Source organism: Podarcis vaucheri (assembly GCF_965113315.1).
Source record: "Podarcis vaucheri genome assembly, chromosome: 8".
NCBI classification, from domain to species: domain Eukaryota; kingdom Metazoa; phylum Chordata; class Lepidosauria; order Squamata; family Lacertidae; genus Podarcis; species Podarcis vaucheri.
The window spans coordinates 61,416,670-61,430,913 of NC_138766.1; the positions used below are offsets into that span (position 1 = coordinate 61,416,670).

The 14,244-nt window shown below is 40.0% G+C and overlaps 1 protein-coding gene across 5 annotated transcripts in view; it reads right to left on the reverse strand.

Moving 5' to 3' along the window:
• TRPA1 (transient receptor potential cation channel subfamily A member 1) overlaps nt 1-14,244 on the reverse strand; it is a 387,382-nt gene that overhangs the window by 366,042 nt on the left and 7,096 nt on the right. For 4 of the 5 annotated variants that reach the window (XR_014222177.1, XR_014222178.1, XM_082233758.1 and 1 more), the window contains exons 4-15: nt 11,676-11,783; nt 10,814-10,922; nt 9,888-10,033; nt 8,582-8,718; nt 8,079-8,127; nt 6,432-6,531; nt 6,223-6,323; nt 3,130-3,302; nt 2,867-3,031; nt 1,958-2,072; nt 1,487-1,653; nt 680-773 (exon numbers count right to left, since the gene is read on the reverse strand). Coding sequence is in view for 3 of the 5 variants with exons in the window: in XM_082233758.1 (XP_082089884.1) it covers nt 680-773; nt 1,487-1,653; nt 1,958-2,072; nt 2,867-3,031; nt 3,130-3,302; nt 6,223-6,323; nt 6,432-6,531; nt 8,079-8,127; nt 8,582-8,718; nt 9,888-10,033; nt 10,814-10,922; nt 11,676-11,783 (1,464 nt within the window). In the remaining 2 variants the exon portion in view is untranslated. The remainder of the gene's footprint in view (nt 1-679; nt 774-1,486; nt 1,654-1,957; nt 2,073-2,866; nt 3,032-3,129; nt 3,303-6,222; nt 6,324-6,431; nt 6,532-8,078; nt 8,128-8,581; nt 8,719-9,887; nt 10,034-10,813; nt 10,923-11,675; nt 11,784-14,244) is intronic. The other variant, XM_082233760.1, reaches the window with a different exon arrangement.

The window sequence follows — 14,244 nt, forward strand, 5'->3', positions numbered from 1 at the left end:
GCATGCCTAAGGATTTTCCTCCTCTAAAAACTACGTGTGTGTTATGGTCGGGTGCGTGTTATAGAGCGAAAAATACGGTAATTTTTTTCTTCAAAAGTGTAGGACAGCAATTCCAAATGACACAATGAGTCACTCAGATGCTACAATATGGACAAGAACTGAAATAGCTCACAAAAATTAAAAGTGCAATTAATCTTTCCAGTTCAAAAACCCCAAATTCAAATGCACATCCAAGCTAAAGTTTCAGGCTCTATGAAAAAGAATCATGTAGTAAACTATTCCAAAACCTCCCTTTTCAGGCACAGCCCTTCACACAATTGGGAGGTTTGCTGGCTTATGCAGACTCTTCATTATTGATTGATATGCATTTATTACATTCAGCTGAGAAATGTGCAATATGCTGTGGTTTTCATGTATTGTTGTGACTTTTTATTACCTTCTCATGCTGGCTTTATTCACTGACTGCTACCCACATTGCATGCATTTTGGATTTAATTATTATTTCAGTTAATCACTATAGACATTCTGATTCCAACTGATACGTTACAGATGGCCAAAGGTTTAGTTTTACTTTACTCACACAAGGCTCTAAGACAAGGTATAAAACAGATTCTTTTACATGTGATCCAAACCTATGTTTATTTAATCCCAAGTTAAATTGTTCAGTATATAATCTTACTTTCAAACATTCAGGAAGATATTCAACCATCTCTATTAGAGGACATTTATTTGTACTTGAATGGTGAGAAAATGTTACAACAGTCTCTTCCCATCTGAAAAGAACCAAGTTGAGTGGACTTAGAATATTTTTGTCGTAGAATATTATAAATCAAATCAAATTAAATTAAAAAGTTATAGATAATTTGAAGGAAATTAGGAAAGCATTTGTTAAATATTTCATGGATTTATACAGGAAAGGAAAGGGGGGAAATATAGAAATAGGTAAGTATTTGAAAGAGAATAACCTACCAAAAACCAAAGAGGAGAAATTAATAGATCTGAATACATCAATAACATCTCAGGAAGTGGCAGAGGCAATTAAACAGGCAAAAGCAGGGAAATCGCTGGGTGAACAATGGGAGCTCACCCAGTTGCGGGGATTCAAACCGCTGACCTTCTGATCGGCAAGCCCTAGGCTCTGTGGTTTAGACCACAGAGCTACCCGCGTCCCCTAGAATTTGCTATAGGAACAGATAAATTATTAAAGGAGGAGCTCCCCCCGATCAGGATTGGCCTCACAGACAAAAAAAATATGTTCCCTGTCTTGTCTCACAGAGAGAAGTGTGGAGAAAGATATTCAAAATTCCTCTCTAACCAGCTACTTTTTCCAAGGATAACGTTTAAGAGAAAGAGCAGTACAAATTCATGGGGGAAAGCAAATGTGAATGGTACAGAAATCAAACTGTTAAAATGGTATGGTAGACACACAGTGTGAAAAATAATAGATCTCTATGCTAGATATTGTTGGGTATCAGGTGCTTCTTACCTTTTATGTAAGATGACAGTGTTTACGACATCTTTCCGCCCATTGTGTATGGCTTCGTGAAGAAAAGAAGCCTCGTTTTTGTTCAAGAGTACTTTGGCACTGTCATCAAGAAGCAGTCTAACGGCTTTGGCATGGCCTTCTCTGGCAGCAAGATGGAGGGCCGTGTTCTTTTCCACAAGGATAACATGTCAAATAGAATGCCATTAGAATATGAACTAACTGAAACAGTCACATATTTATTTCCCATTTACGATGCCCCCGTCCCACAGGGTGAGGGTTGCTTAACCTTTTCCCAACGCACCACATGTTTTGCCTAATCAGTAAATAATGTGCATACTGTGCTGGTTAGTCAGCCAAGATTTGGGGAACTGGAATATGGCTGCCCTTCTGTAGACTTATATGCCAAGTAGTACCATGGGGCTACTCCATAATACTTTTATCATATATTGCTAAAGATTGCGTAAGACTTACCCCTTCTTCATCCACTTTATCTGTGCACTTCACATTAGTATTCAAAATTATCTGCATTGTGCGAGTATACCCTCCAAATGCAGCATGGTGCAAAGCTGTCCAGCCTTTATAATCACTTTCAAAAAACAGATTGAAATAAATCAGAACAAGGTATTGCCATGTTATTACATACTGTGCTTTACTATAATTCCCTGACCACATTTTTTTTTGTTGTTTTTGGTCTACGTTCAGGCTGTTACATGGAACTGGAAAAAGCAAAATCTTAACTACTATATAAGTGCTTTGTGTAAAAATACATGGCACTGTGATTTCCCACTGCAATATTAATATTTTGTATAGTGTATTTCAAATTGAAGAATAACTGGTACATTATGAACATGAATACAGCCCTGATCAATCAAGGTGGCACTCTGACAGACCTGGCCATTAATGTGAGGACAGAGGTGACAAATACAGGTCCCTCATTCACACCACCAAAAAGGTGACCAGAACTGACAGCACCGGCATTATAGACTGGCAATTATAGCATGCCAAGCTACATTTAACAGCGGCTGGAAATATGTGAAAGTTCATCTCATCTCTATTGTATGACCCCTGTCAAAATCCCTGGAGAGCCGGTGTCAATCAGTGCAAACAACACTGAGTTAAGTGAATCAATGGTATAGGGGACAGTTTTCTATATTCCTATGCATTCCTCCATTAGCTACCCAGAGATCAGTTATTGATCACACAATTATCTTTGCATCTTTGTCAATGAATTAAACACAAAATATATCACTTTTCTTGAACAGGGTTCTTTTCTTGATAACTCAGATTATTCTAAGGCTATGGATATCTAATATAAGCAAGTTACTTTACATTTCTATTGTTAACTTGAGGGGGGGGGGAGAGAGAAAACAAAAAACTTACCAGAGGAAGAGGGCACCTTTCTTCAAGAGAAACTGCACTACCTTCTCATGACCATTCTGAGAAGCCAAGTGCAGGGGAGTCATCCCTTTCTTATCTCCTTCGTTCAAGAGCCTGGTATCTACCATATCACGGAGGAGTCGTTGACAGGTGTTGATACGCCCATAGCTACATTAAAAAAAACAAAAAACCCAAAACTTTTGTTGCATATACTCATGATGACATCAGGAATGTGAAACAGCCAATTAGGGAGGACATAGGCTTACCTAGCTGCAAAATGCAAAGGAGATTTCTTATCTCGGCTTTTACAACAGATGGAAACGTTCAGTTCGAGGAGGCTGTTCACTGAAAGGGGAACCCCCTGCCTGCATGCATAATGTAGAGGAGTGCACCCTTCGTTATCTTCATCCGTTATGAGATCTTTAATATGCTTCATCTGTTACATACAAAGAGTACAGCACATTAACAGCACCTTATGGAATCTGTCTTTTTGCAAAACCCATTTTGCATTTAAGTCCTTACTGAATTTTTGCTAAAGAAACATAAGAAAACTCAGGCAACAGAATCAGAATTAAAAAAGAAATACTTGCTTCTATCAAATTGCAATTATTATTATTTTAATGAAAGAATGTTATGCTTCGGGGGAGATATCTGGGAACCTTTATTAAAGAGACAGCATGGCAGAAAATCTATGAGCCAAAAAAGTTTTTCTCACTTGAAAGAGACTCAATCCAAGATTCTGTTCAGATGGTATATGGCTCCTCAAAGAATTAAGTGAATGTGATTAGCAGCCGGAAATGTAGTAGAATGTATTATAACACATTTTCATTGAACATTGAACATTTTGGAGGGTTTTAGACTGAAATATTCACAGTGTACAGGGCACCCAGGTGCCGGGCTCTCAAGGGCGCCAGGCTGAGAGTCTGGGGCCTGAGAGCTGAGTCCGGGGAAGAGCCCCTCTGTCGGTTGGAGCGCTGTGGGCAGCTCTGCGCTGCGAGTTCAAAGGCGACCGAGCCGGTGAGACGCTGAGGTGGCTGGCCGGCTCCGCCTTTCTACGTTCCTGGGACTGGGCAACCTGGGGGGGCACCGGGCGGATCTTTGCACCCCGACACCGCATATGCTTAAGACAGCCCTGACAGTGTACATCTTAGAAGGCAATGAATTGGGTCAATAAGAAGTAAAGGCAGTTGATACTCCATAAACACAATAGCTTTCCATAAAGTATCCTTATATTCTTTGCTACTGTTGACAAGGACTGCGTTCACATGGAAGTTTATTCCATTTTCCAACATTAACTATTAATTTCCACATTATATTTGAGCTTTTATAAAATGTAAAGCTTCTATAAAATGTAAAGCTTCTATAAAATGTAAAGCTTCTTCTGAAAATACAACAGAATACAGCACAAGTTTAGCACTCATTTCTGTGTTCCAGAAAAGATCTCTTTGCAAATAAGATAAAAATGAGTGCTAAACTTGTGCTACGTTTCACTATATTTCTGGAAGTAGCTTTTACATTTTATAAAAGCTCAAATAAAATGCAGAAATAACCATCAGGAAAATGCCATAAATTGCTGTGTGAATGTAGCCACAAAGTGCACTTCCACTTTGAACTTAAATATGTTCCCTAGTATATGTAGGCTGAATATTTTAACGCCCCAGCTGAGGTGTTGGTGAAAGGTATGCAATTATAAATGTGTCAATTACAGAAAAAATAAAAAGTTCTATTTTACCTCTAATCCTCTGTATTTCTTTCTCTTTCTAAAATGTGAATGCATTTGTGCAATGTTTCGTGGCACCAGATCTATGCAATATTTCATAGAATGAAATATTTAAACAGCTATGTTGTATACTAAGAGCAAAATGCAAATGTAAACAATTTTTAATTATCAAAAATCGAAAGTCCTCCACTTCACTTGCTCCCGCAAACTCAAGCTGAAGCCGCTTAAGATCACAGGTGGCTACTTAGAAAAGGTAAAAGCCTTTAAATACCTAGGCCTAATATTCACTAATAATCTCTCCTGGACCACCCATCTACAATCTGCCTTTCTCGCTGCAACCACGACCTCTAACGCCATTGCCCGATTTTACCACCAGAAGGGCGGCAAACACCTTCCAGCAGCAATTCAAATATTTAATGCCAAAGTTGTCCCTAAATTATTATATGGATGCGAAGTATGGACTACTGCAATATCAGCTAACTTGGATCGCCCTCTTCATATGTTTCTGAGATCTCTTTCCGGCGTCCCGAGATGTGTCTCAGGTGCAGCCCTACGACTCGAGTTCGCCCAGCCCTCAATTGTAAAACAAGCATGGAGTCGAGCCATTTCCTATAGCTCCCACCTATTAGCATCGGATGCTCGAATTAGAGGTGGGTTTTCCAATCTGATCCTAAGAGATATTCATAACTCCCCTTGGAAAACTACAATTAACCTCAAACTCCGCTCTCTTCTCAATTTGAATTGTAAAACTGTTCTTAACTCAGAGTATATCAGCCCGGCGGCCCTACCTCCAATCAAAAAGAAACTACAGCAACTTGACTTCTCTAATACAGCTTCCTATGCAAGAGGGCCGTGTTCAGGCCTAGCCCTAGCTATTCCACCCCCTGAAGGGATCCCTCTATATTGCTTCACAATTTCTTCGGAGGCTAAGCGAAGGGCCTTTACCTGTGCCCGTCTCAACTGTTTTCCTACAGCAGTTCTGTCGGGTCGTTATTCCAGAGTTCCCATCGCAAATAGAACATGCACCTGTAATGACACGGCCCTGGAGACTATGGAACATGTAATGCTCTTCTGTCCTAATTGGACAGATGAAAGATCTCGGTTTTTAACCCCTCTCGTGAACAAGCTTCATCTCCCAATCCAGCCTTGGATAGTGTCCCTTTTTTTGCAGGATTCTGATTGTTGGATTACCGAGATGACAGCTAACTTCCTGCTTAGTGTGATGAAGAGGAAAGCGGCACTAACTTCTTCCTTAACACCACAGCTGCAGTCGATATGCCGCACAATCGAACGAAGTTCCAAGTAGCCTTATTGTACAAGGACAATGGAGTTAGGACAAATCTGAGGAGCTGAAGGACCCTTTAACGGTCCTCCTCCAGCCTCAGCAGTTTTTGTGTGTGTGTGTGTGGGTGTGGGTATGTGTTTTCTCTTTAAATATTTGCCCAGGACGATATCTACCTTTACCTCCCCATCCCCATTTTATGTTGTTATTTTAATGTATATCATGCTATGGCCACACGGCTAATGCAATAAAATTATAATTAATATAAGCATATTCTGAAGAAAATGAGAGTAATATTTCTCAAACACTGTGAATTAGTGCATGAATCTAACATACATAAGTAGATGCTTCTTGTACCTTTAAAAACTGTTCATTCAGATGCTTTAATCCTCCAGGATGTAGTACTGTTAGATGCAAAAAATTACGACCAAGATGATCTTTTAATTCTACATTTGCTCCTAAATAAACATAAAGAAAATTAGAGATTTCAAAGCTGATGACCTCTAATAGGCATGTGCTCATTTAATAACATTGCTCATAATGCATTTTTTTTTCTTATCTTGTACCTTTTGATAGTAATAAATTCACAATTTTCCATGATGCACAATAAGTAGCAAGTAGTAGTGGAGTTCGACCTTCAACATCAACACTATCGATCTTTGCTCCCTGCAATTAAAATTCCATTAAACTGTATGAATGGTTGTAGGTAATTAAATTGGAAGTCTACTATAGATGCGTTTTTGCTTTGAAAAGCTGTAGCCTATTTTCCTCTTAAATCAAGTGGGCTTCTAAAATGCATATTAAGCCAATACTTAACTAAAACATCACAAAATAGCACACAAACATTCAAGTCTTCCAGAACTCTTATTCAAGCTAGATAGTAAACAAGTGAGGGAGGGAGGAAATAAAAAACTTGGCTGGTTGTAACACCCTACGTATGCATCTGATCAGAGTCTTCAGGCAGAATGTGGGTGGAGGTGGCAGACATTCAGATGAGAATTTTTTTAGGTATATGCAGGTATCAGATTGCACAAAGGTCTGCTAGGAAAGAGAAACATAAGCAACGGCTGATTCTCCACCTGTGGATTTACAAAAAACAGCTGTTATTCAGGTCTGTCTCCAGTGACTGACAGCTGCAGCTTCCAACCAAAGAAGCGATTTATTAGGGCTGTCCAATCACAGTGCTTTTGGAATGAATATTCAAGTAAAATAACCAGAACTTGTTGTCCAATACTCTTTTGCAGATTGACTCTTCTAGGACCAGCAAAATTAACAGATCTGTGAACCTGGTGGTTGTGTTTTGCTTATATGACCTTCTTATTCTAATCTGGACCAGCCTTTTCTAAAATCTAATTCCCTTGGACCCCTTTTCTTTTTTATTCTTTTTGTTTGTGTCTGTATTTCATGATTAGCTCTTTCCTTTCATCCCATCACACCCTAGCTCTAGTTACATTTGATTTAAGTTTGGTGTTAAATATTTGCAGGTCTGTATATCTCTGAGTAACAGTATAGTATCTGTTTGACTCTGTACTTTGTTTTGTGTTATGCACAGAAATACACACAGCTCTACATCAGGATACACTTTCAAACTTCAGTAATATCATCCATTTTGACAAGGATGAAACAAAAACACGGCAAAGTTCATGTCGCCAAAGGCAGTTTTTGGAAGGAAAGGCGAAAGCAAAGGTGGTTTGAAACGGTGACTGGAAAACAGTGGTACCTTGGTTTTCAAACATAATCCATTCCGGAGGTCCGTTTGTAAACCAAAACAAATTGTAACCCAAGGAGTGCTTTTGCCAATGGGGCCTCCAATTTATTTATTTTTAATAATCCCCCCCAAAAAATGGGTAATCCAAAAAATAGGTTGCAAACTGGGACACTCACTTCCAGGTTTGTCGTGTTTGTAATTCAAAACGCATACAATACCACTGTATTGATGGTGATGATGACGATGATAGCAACAACAATTTATAGGCAGTTGCTTTCACTGGATCCCACCGATTCTGACACTGTAATTTCCAATCATGTATGATATAGTATCGAAGTTACTTCTACACATATAGCTGCCCCACCCTCCGTATCCATTTGTACTTGCTAAACAGGAAATTAATTTTTTTAAGTATGTATTTCATGCATGTTACTATGCAACCTGATAGTAAAGTTAGCACAGACCTTTATTGCCATTATAAACTCAATTAAAATTAAATATTTACCATTGATATCAGATATTCTGCTAAGTCATAGTGATCAAACAATGCAGCCCTATAGGAATAATGAAAAGCAAACCAAGTTGTTAAAATAAAAACACAATGGTATTAAGTATAAAGCATTATGATTTTCTTTGACAGTCTGAAATAGCTGTCTGTTGCGGACTTGGCCATTATTAGAGGTTTCCCATGTGCACCTGTTGTGGTATTTCCCTGTTCTTGTTCATGGCGGCGACAAGGAAATCCCCTTATTGGAGATCTCCCTTCAAAAACTGAAAACATCCTGCATACAAAATGTTTTGGATCATGCTCATTGATTGAAATGCATAAGGTGTTTATTGCTGTAAGCTACGCAACTCTCAGTAATAGTACAGAATCTTAAATATGCCCACTAGACAAATCAGTAGAGATGATAGATGAGGGAGCACATTCCAACCTGTTCCCCCCACTTTAAATATGACCTCTTCAAATATACTCGGAAATAAAGTAGAATTAGGCAAAGGCCTCACCTGTGAAGTAATGTTTCCTTATTTCCATCTAATGCATCAACAATAGGTTCATCGCCTGCATAAGATGACATCATCAGTTTAAGAATTTCAGTAGCTCCTTGGGTGGCAGCAAAATGAAGAGCTGTGCATTTGTCACTCTAAAAGTGGGAACACAAAGCACAAGAAAGCCTTACAGTTATTCCCATTCCTATGCAAATGTTTAAAGGTTTTCCATAATAGTCCAAAACTCCCCATTGAAATTTAGAACAAGGGTCTTGGTCAAATTCCAACTATCATTTTGCACATTGGTCTTCCAAAGGCCAATATATAGCACAAGCACTTCCTATTACAGCCAAAGGTACCCCTGACCATTAGGTCCAGTCGTGGCCGACTCTGGGATTGCTTTACTGGCCGAGGGAGCTGGCGTACAGCTTCCGGGTCATGTGGCCAGCATGACTAAGCCGCTTTTGGCAAACCAGAGCAGTGCACGGAAACACCGTTTACCTTCCTGCTGGAGCGGCACCTATTTATCTACTTGCACTTTGAGGTGCTTTCGAACTACTAGGTTGGCAGGAGCAGGGACCAAGCAACGGGAGCTCACCCCGTCGCGGGCATTCGAACCGCCGACCTTCTGATCGGCAAGCCCTAGGCTCTGTGGTTTAACCCACAGTGCCACCCGTGTCCCTACAGCCATATATACATACATACAAATGATCAGGGCTGGCCCATCCTTGATGTGGGGTGGGCTGCTGCCTCGGATGACAGAGGACCAAGAGGCTGTGCCCTTGTGAGCATGCCCACAGTGGCATGGCAAACACGCTCCCATTTCTCCTCAGGCAGCAAAAAGAGATGCAATGCCCCTGCAGGTTATTATTTTGAAGTATGGAAACAAAAACTAGCCTCATACCACATAATGAGCTAATGTAATGAGTTTGCTGTGTGCACTATGTTGTCTACATCTTCAGTCAGAAATCTGGGTGGAACTAGACTGTGCTCCTACTGGGGAAAAGCACTCCCAGAACACAGTTCCTCTCAGGGGATGTTCCTGCACACAGCAGGGGCGATTTTTGCCAATTCTCTTCTCCCACTGGAATCCCAGTCCCACCTCCCATACTGTTCCAGAGGGCTGGGGGCCCTCCACAATAGTGTGCGGTATGGCACTGGCTACTGCAGGGAGAGCAAGGAATTTGCAGAAAACACCCCCTCTCTGCCCTGGCAGGATTCCTTCCATCATACTCAAAGTACATGGTGAACAGAGGGAGCCTTTCCATTCTTTAACTTTCTTGCACAGTATATTTAAATAAACGTGTGTTTTGTTAGCTCTTACCTGCTTCAAATCAATTTGGGCTCCATATTCAATGCACATTTTAATCATTTCCAAGTCTCCACTTTGAACTGCCAGATGAAGAGGACTACACTTTCCATTATTAGTAAAATTGATGTGATTTTTAGGGGAATAGCCTAATTCTTCACCTTAATGATTAAAAAATAGATGGTTACAAATAACAGGATATCATATATGACAAGAGGTAGAAACAAAAACTTCCTCCCCATTTTGCAGCATATTCATTTTGCCAAAGCATCTTCTGATGTTGCGACAGATTTATGCAACTGTATTTAATTATGACTATAAAGTAATAAGTATAATCAATTAAATAGCAACCTAATTCATGCACCTGATTAGATTTTAGTTACAGATGGGTAGCCGTGTTGGTCTGCCATAGTCCAAATAAAAAAATTCCTTCTTGTAGCACCTTAAAGACCAACTAAGTTAGTTCTTGGTATAAGCTTTCGTGTGCATGTGTGTATCTGAAGAAGTGTGCATGCACACGAAAGCTTATACCAAGAACTAACTTAGTTGGTCTTTAAGGTGCTACAAGAAGGAATTTTTTTATTCTGATTAGATTTTGTTAAGCTTACAAGGAGAAAAGCAGATGCATAAGTTTTTGTGAGGCTATCGGCCAATAAGAGATTTAGATCAGGGCTTAATCCCCAAAATATTACCTCAGTATACTGAATATACATTTAAATAATCAGTTCAAATAATATTTAATAAAATACTATCTTATCAAATCCTCGCTTGATTTGCCTTACAAAGGAATATTACAAGGATATCTTCATATAACTGATAATTTCAACGATGACGTAAGAAATGTGTGATCTGAATTCAGGTTATAGTTTTAAGAAACAGGGCTTGGTGAGTCATGCTTTGAATGAAATAAATATTGATGGAATATTGTAAAATGTATTTACCCTTCTTTATGATAATCTCCATGCATGTTTTTGCACCAGAAAATGCAGCTGCATGGACTGGCATACATCCCAAACTGTTTGCTTTACATATTTTAGCACCATTTTTTATCTGCAAGAGAATTATCCAATATTAAGATGACAGTTTCTTAAACAGTTCACAGATTGAATACTTAGAACATATTAAGCACTTACGTATTGATTTCAAAAGGATGATAGACACATGTAACTTTATTTGGATCAGAACTGGCACCTGTGAAAGGCTAAAGCCAATGGGTCAGTAGCTGGGACACTAGCAATGACTATAGATGCTGACAGGTGGGGCCTATCAGCGCCTCTCTCATTAAGAGATGGAAGATTACCCCAAAGGCCTCTTCAATGATAAAGGGGCAGGGAGAGTCATAGTCCATAGGCTGATGGCCATGGCAGCAGATTCTAAAAGAGTGTGACTCTCACATTTTTTGCCCTTCTAGGCCTTTACTTTTGGGAATAAGAAAGTCTGGTGGACTTCAAGTTAATAAAACCTCAGAATTCATATGAAAATTGCAGGTGAAAGCTTGCTGACAACAAGCAGGGACTAGCAAGGAAGTAAAAGTCCACCTGCTGTTCTCTTCACCTAATGTTTTATCACACAAATTTGTTAGGCCAAACTTTTGATCCTTCTTTTCAAAAAATAAGAGCTTCTAATTTTATGATAGGTTCCACAGTAGATGCCTATGACCAGCTCCTTGATGCCACATCTAACAATTAACATGTGCAATGCTTATACACATAACTTGCTACAGTATATAAAAATATGAAAAGGCAAGAGAACCACATTCACAGAGAAAGGCAAACAAAAAAGTAAATAATTTTCTGCACATACCAGAAGTTTCAGTGCTTCAGTATTATCTTTATAACATGCAAGTAATATGGGTGTGTTCCCACTCTCTCCTTCCAGGTTCACATCTGTAGCGCTGTGTTCGACGAAAATCTAAACATTAAAATTAAATTTAAAAGTCTGGCTCTTCTGTCACATCATTGCTGTGCTTATCTCAGGAGTAATAAGTAGAACACACCTCTGTCAGAACATCCATGTAATTATTGGCAGACCCACTCTCTTTCCCCATAGGTAACTCCAGAGCAACTGTCTCAGGCACAGGCCATCTGACATGTGTTCTAGTGACGGGCCTGGACCTTTAATTCTGTGCGCATCTAACGTACAGCTGATGGAAACTTGCCTAGATATGTTTTCTCCACGCCATTCACAAGACCTCCCACTGCATTCTGAAGCCACCTGGAGCCTCACATGTATCATTTGATCCTAGAGGTTACAAATAACTGCATGAATGATGGTTGTGAAGTGTTGAAAAGAATCAGCCTTTTGACTCCTGCCTACCCAGCCCAGGTTTCATTTCCATGCATGTGGCCCTTGACAGATTGCTTCGGAAGGATTGTAGCCCTTGACAAAAAAAAAAAAGTTTTTCCCACCCTGGCTCTGTGGTGTGCTTTCAAAAGTTTATCTCCATATTTCAAAAAACTTCAGTACCACAGGTGGATTAGGGTGTGCTGAGCCTAAGGGGTGCCACAGGGCATCACAACTGTGACGTAGTGAATTGAGCAGAACAGAACGCGAGGGGGGGGGGTGCTGGACACACGGCACCACTGAAATTTGAAAGACCAAAGTCCGCTTCTGCCTGCAGATCAAGCTGCTCTTAAAATATGAAGAATAAGTCCGTAAATCTACTGAGCTACTGATTCTCTGATTCATCTTGCAGCCAGTGAGGTGAGGCATTTATCTCCCATGAGATAGTATAGCATGCCCCAAAATCCAGATTTTAAATCACTAATATATCAGCAATTTTTTTTCATAAATGTTAATTTACAGTTCAGATCATAAGACTACCTTATTATTTGGGTGTGGGGTTCTTAAGAGTTTATTGAGACTTCCACAACAAAGAAAAACAAGCAGAGAAGCAATAAAAGCTTGGGGCATATTTACCTACATTTGATTACATAAAAGTAAAACAAGTAGACAACAGAAAATCTTCCACAAATGTACAATCCATAACACACAAACAAATAAACACTAAGTGAAGCAATCCGCCAACCATCACAGAAGTAATCAACCAGCCAAGCATAAAGGGAAGGGTGTGTGTGAATTAACTCAGGATTCAGTTACACAGCTGCAAATAAAACTTTTTAAGTGTGTTGTAAAGTGCAAAATACAAATGTGACACTAGATGGCGGCAGTAAGCTATGCCAAATTCAATGTATTTTTCAAAACTTTTTTTTAAAAAAGCATTTTCACAATATTTTTAATCTGCGCGGATTCCACCTCACTCAGCCCATAATATTAATTACTCCACCCCCACTTTGACTTGGGCATGACTGTGTATATGTGTTGTTGTTGTTTAGTCGTTTAGTCGTGTCCGACTCTTCGTGACCCCATGGACCAGAGCACGCCAGGCACTTCTGTCCTCCACTGCCTCCCGCAGTTTGATCAAACTCATGCTAGTAGCTTCAAGAACACCATCCAACCATCTCATTCTCTGTCGTCCCCTTCTCCTTGTGCCCTCCATCTTTCCCAACATCAGGGTCTTTTCCAGGGAGTCCTCTCTTCTCATGAGGTGGCCAAAGTATTGGAGCCTCAGCTTCACGATCTGTCCTTCCAGTGAGCACTCAGGGCTGATTTCCTTCAGAATGGAGAGGTTTGATCTTCTTGCAGTCCATGGGACTCTCAAGAGTCTCCTCCAGCACCATAATTCAAAAGCATCAATTCTTCGGCGATCAGCCTTCTTTATGGTCCAGCTCTCACTTCCATACATCACTGCTGGGAAAACCATGGCTTTTACTATACGGACCTTTGTTGGCAAGGTGATGTCTCTGCTTTTTAAGATGTTGTCTAGGTTTGCCATCGCCTTTCTCCCAAGGAGCAGGCGTCTTTTAATTTCGTGACTGCTGTCACCATCTGCACTGATCATGGAGCCCAAGAAAGTAAAATCTCTCACTGCCTCCATTTCTTCCCCATCTATTTGCCAGGAGGTGATGGGCCCAGTGGCCATGATCTTCGTTTTTTTGATGTTGAGCTTCAGACCATATTTTGCGCTCTCCTCTTTCACCATCATTAAAAGGTTCTTTAATTCCTCTTCACTTTCTGCCATCAAGGTTGTGTCATCTGCATATCTGAGGTTGTTGATATTTCTTCCGGCAATCTTAATTCCGGCTTGGGATTCATCCAGCCCAGCCTTTCGCATGATGAGTTCTGCATATAAGTTAAATAAGCAGGGAGACAATATACAGCCTTGCCGTACTCCTTTCCCAATTTGGAACCAATCAGTTGTTCCATATCCAGTTCTAACTGTAGCTTCTTGTCCCACATAGAGATTTCGCAGGAGACAGATGAGGTGATCAGGCACTCCCATTTCTTTAAGAACTTGCCATAGTTTGCTGTG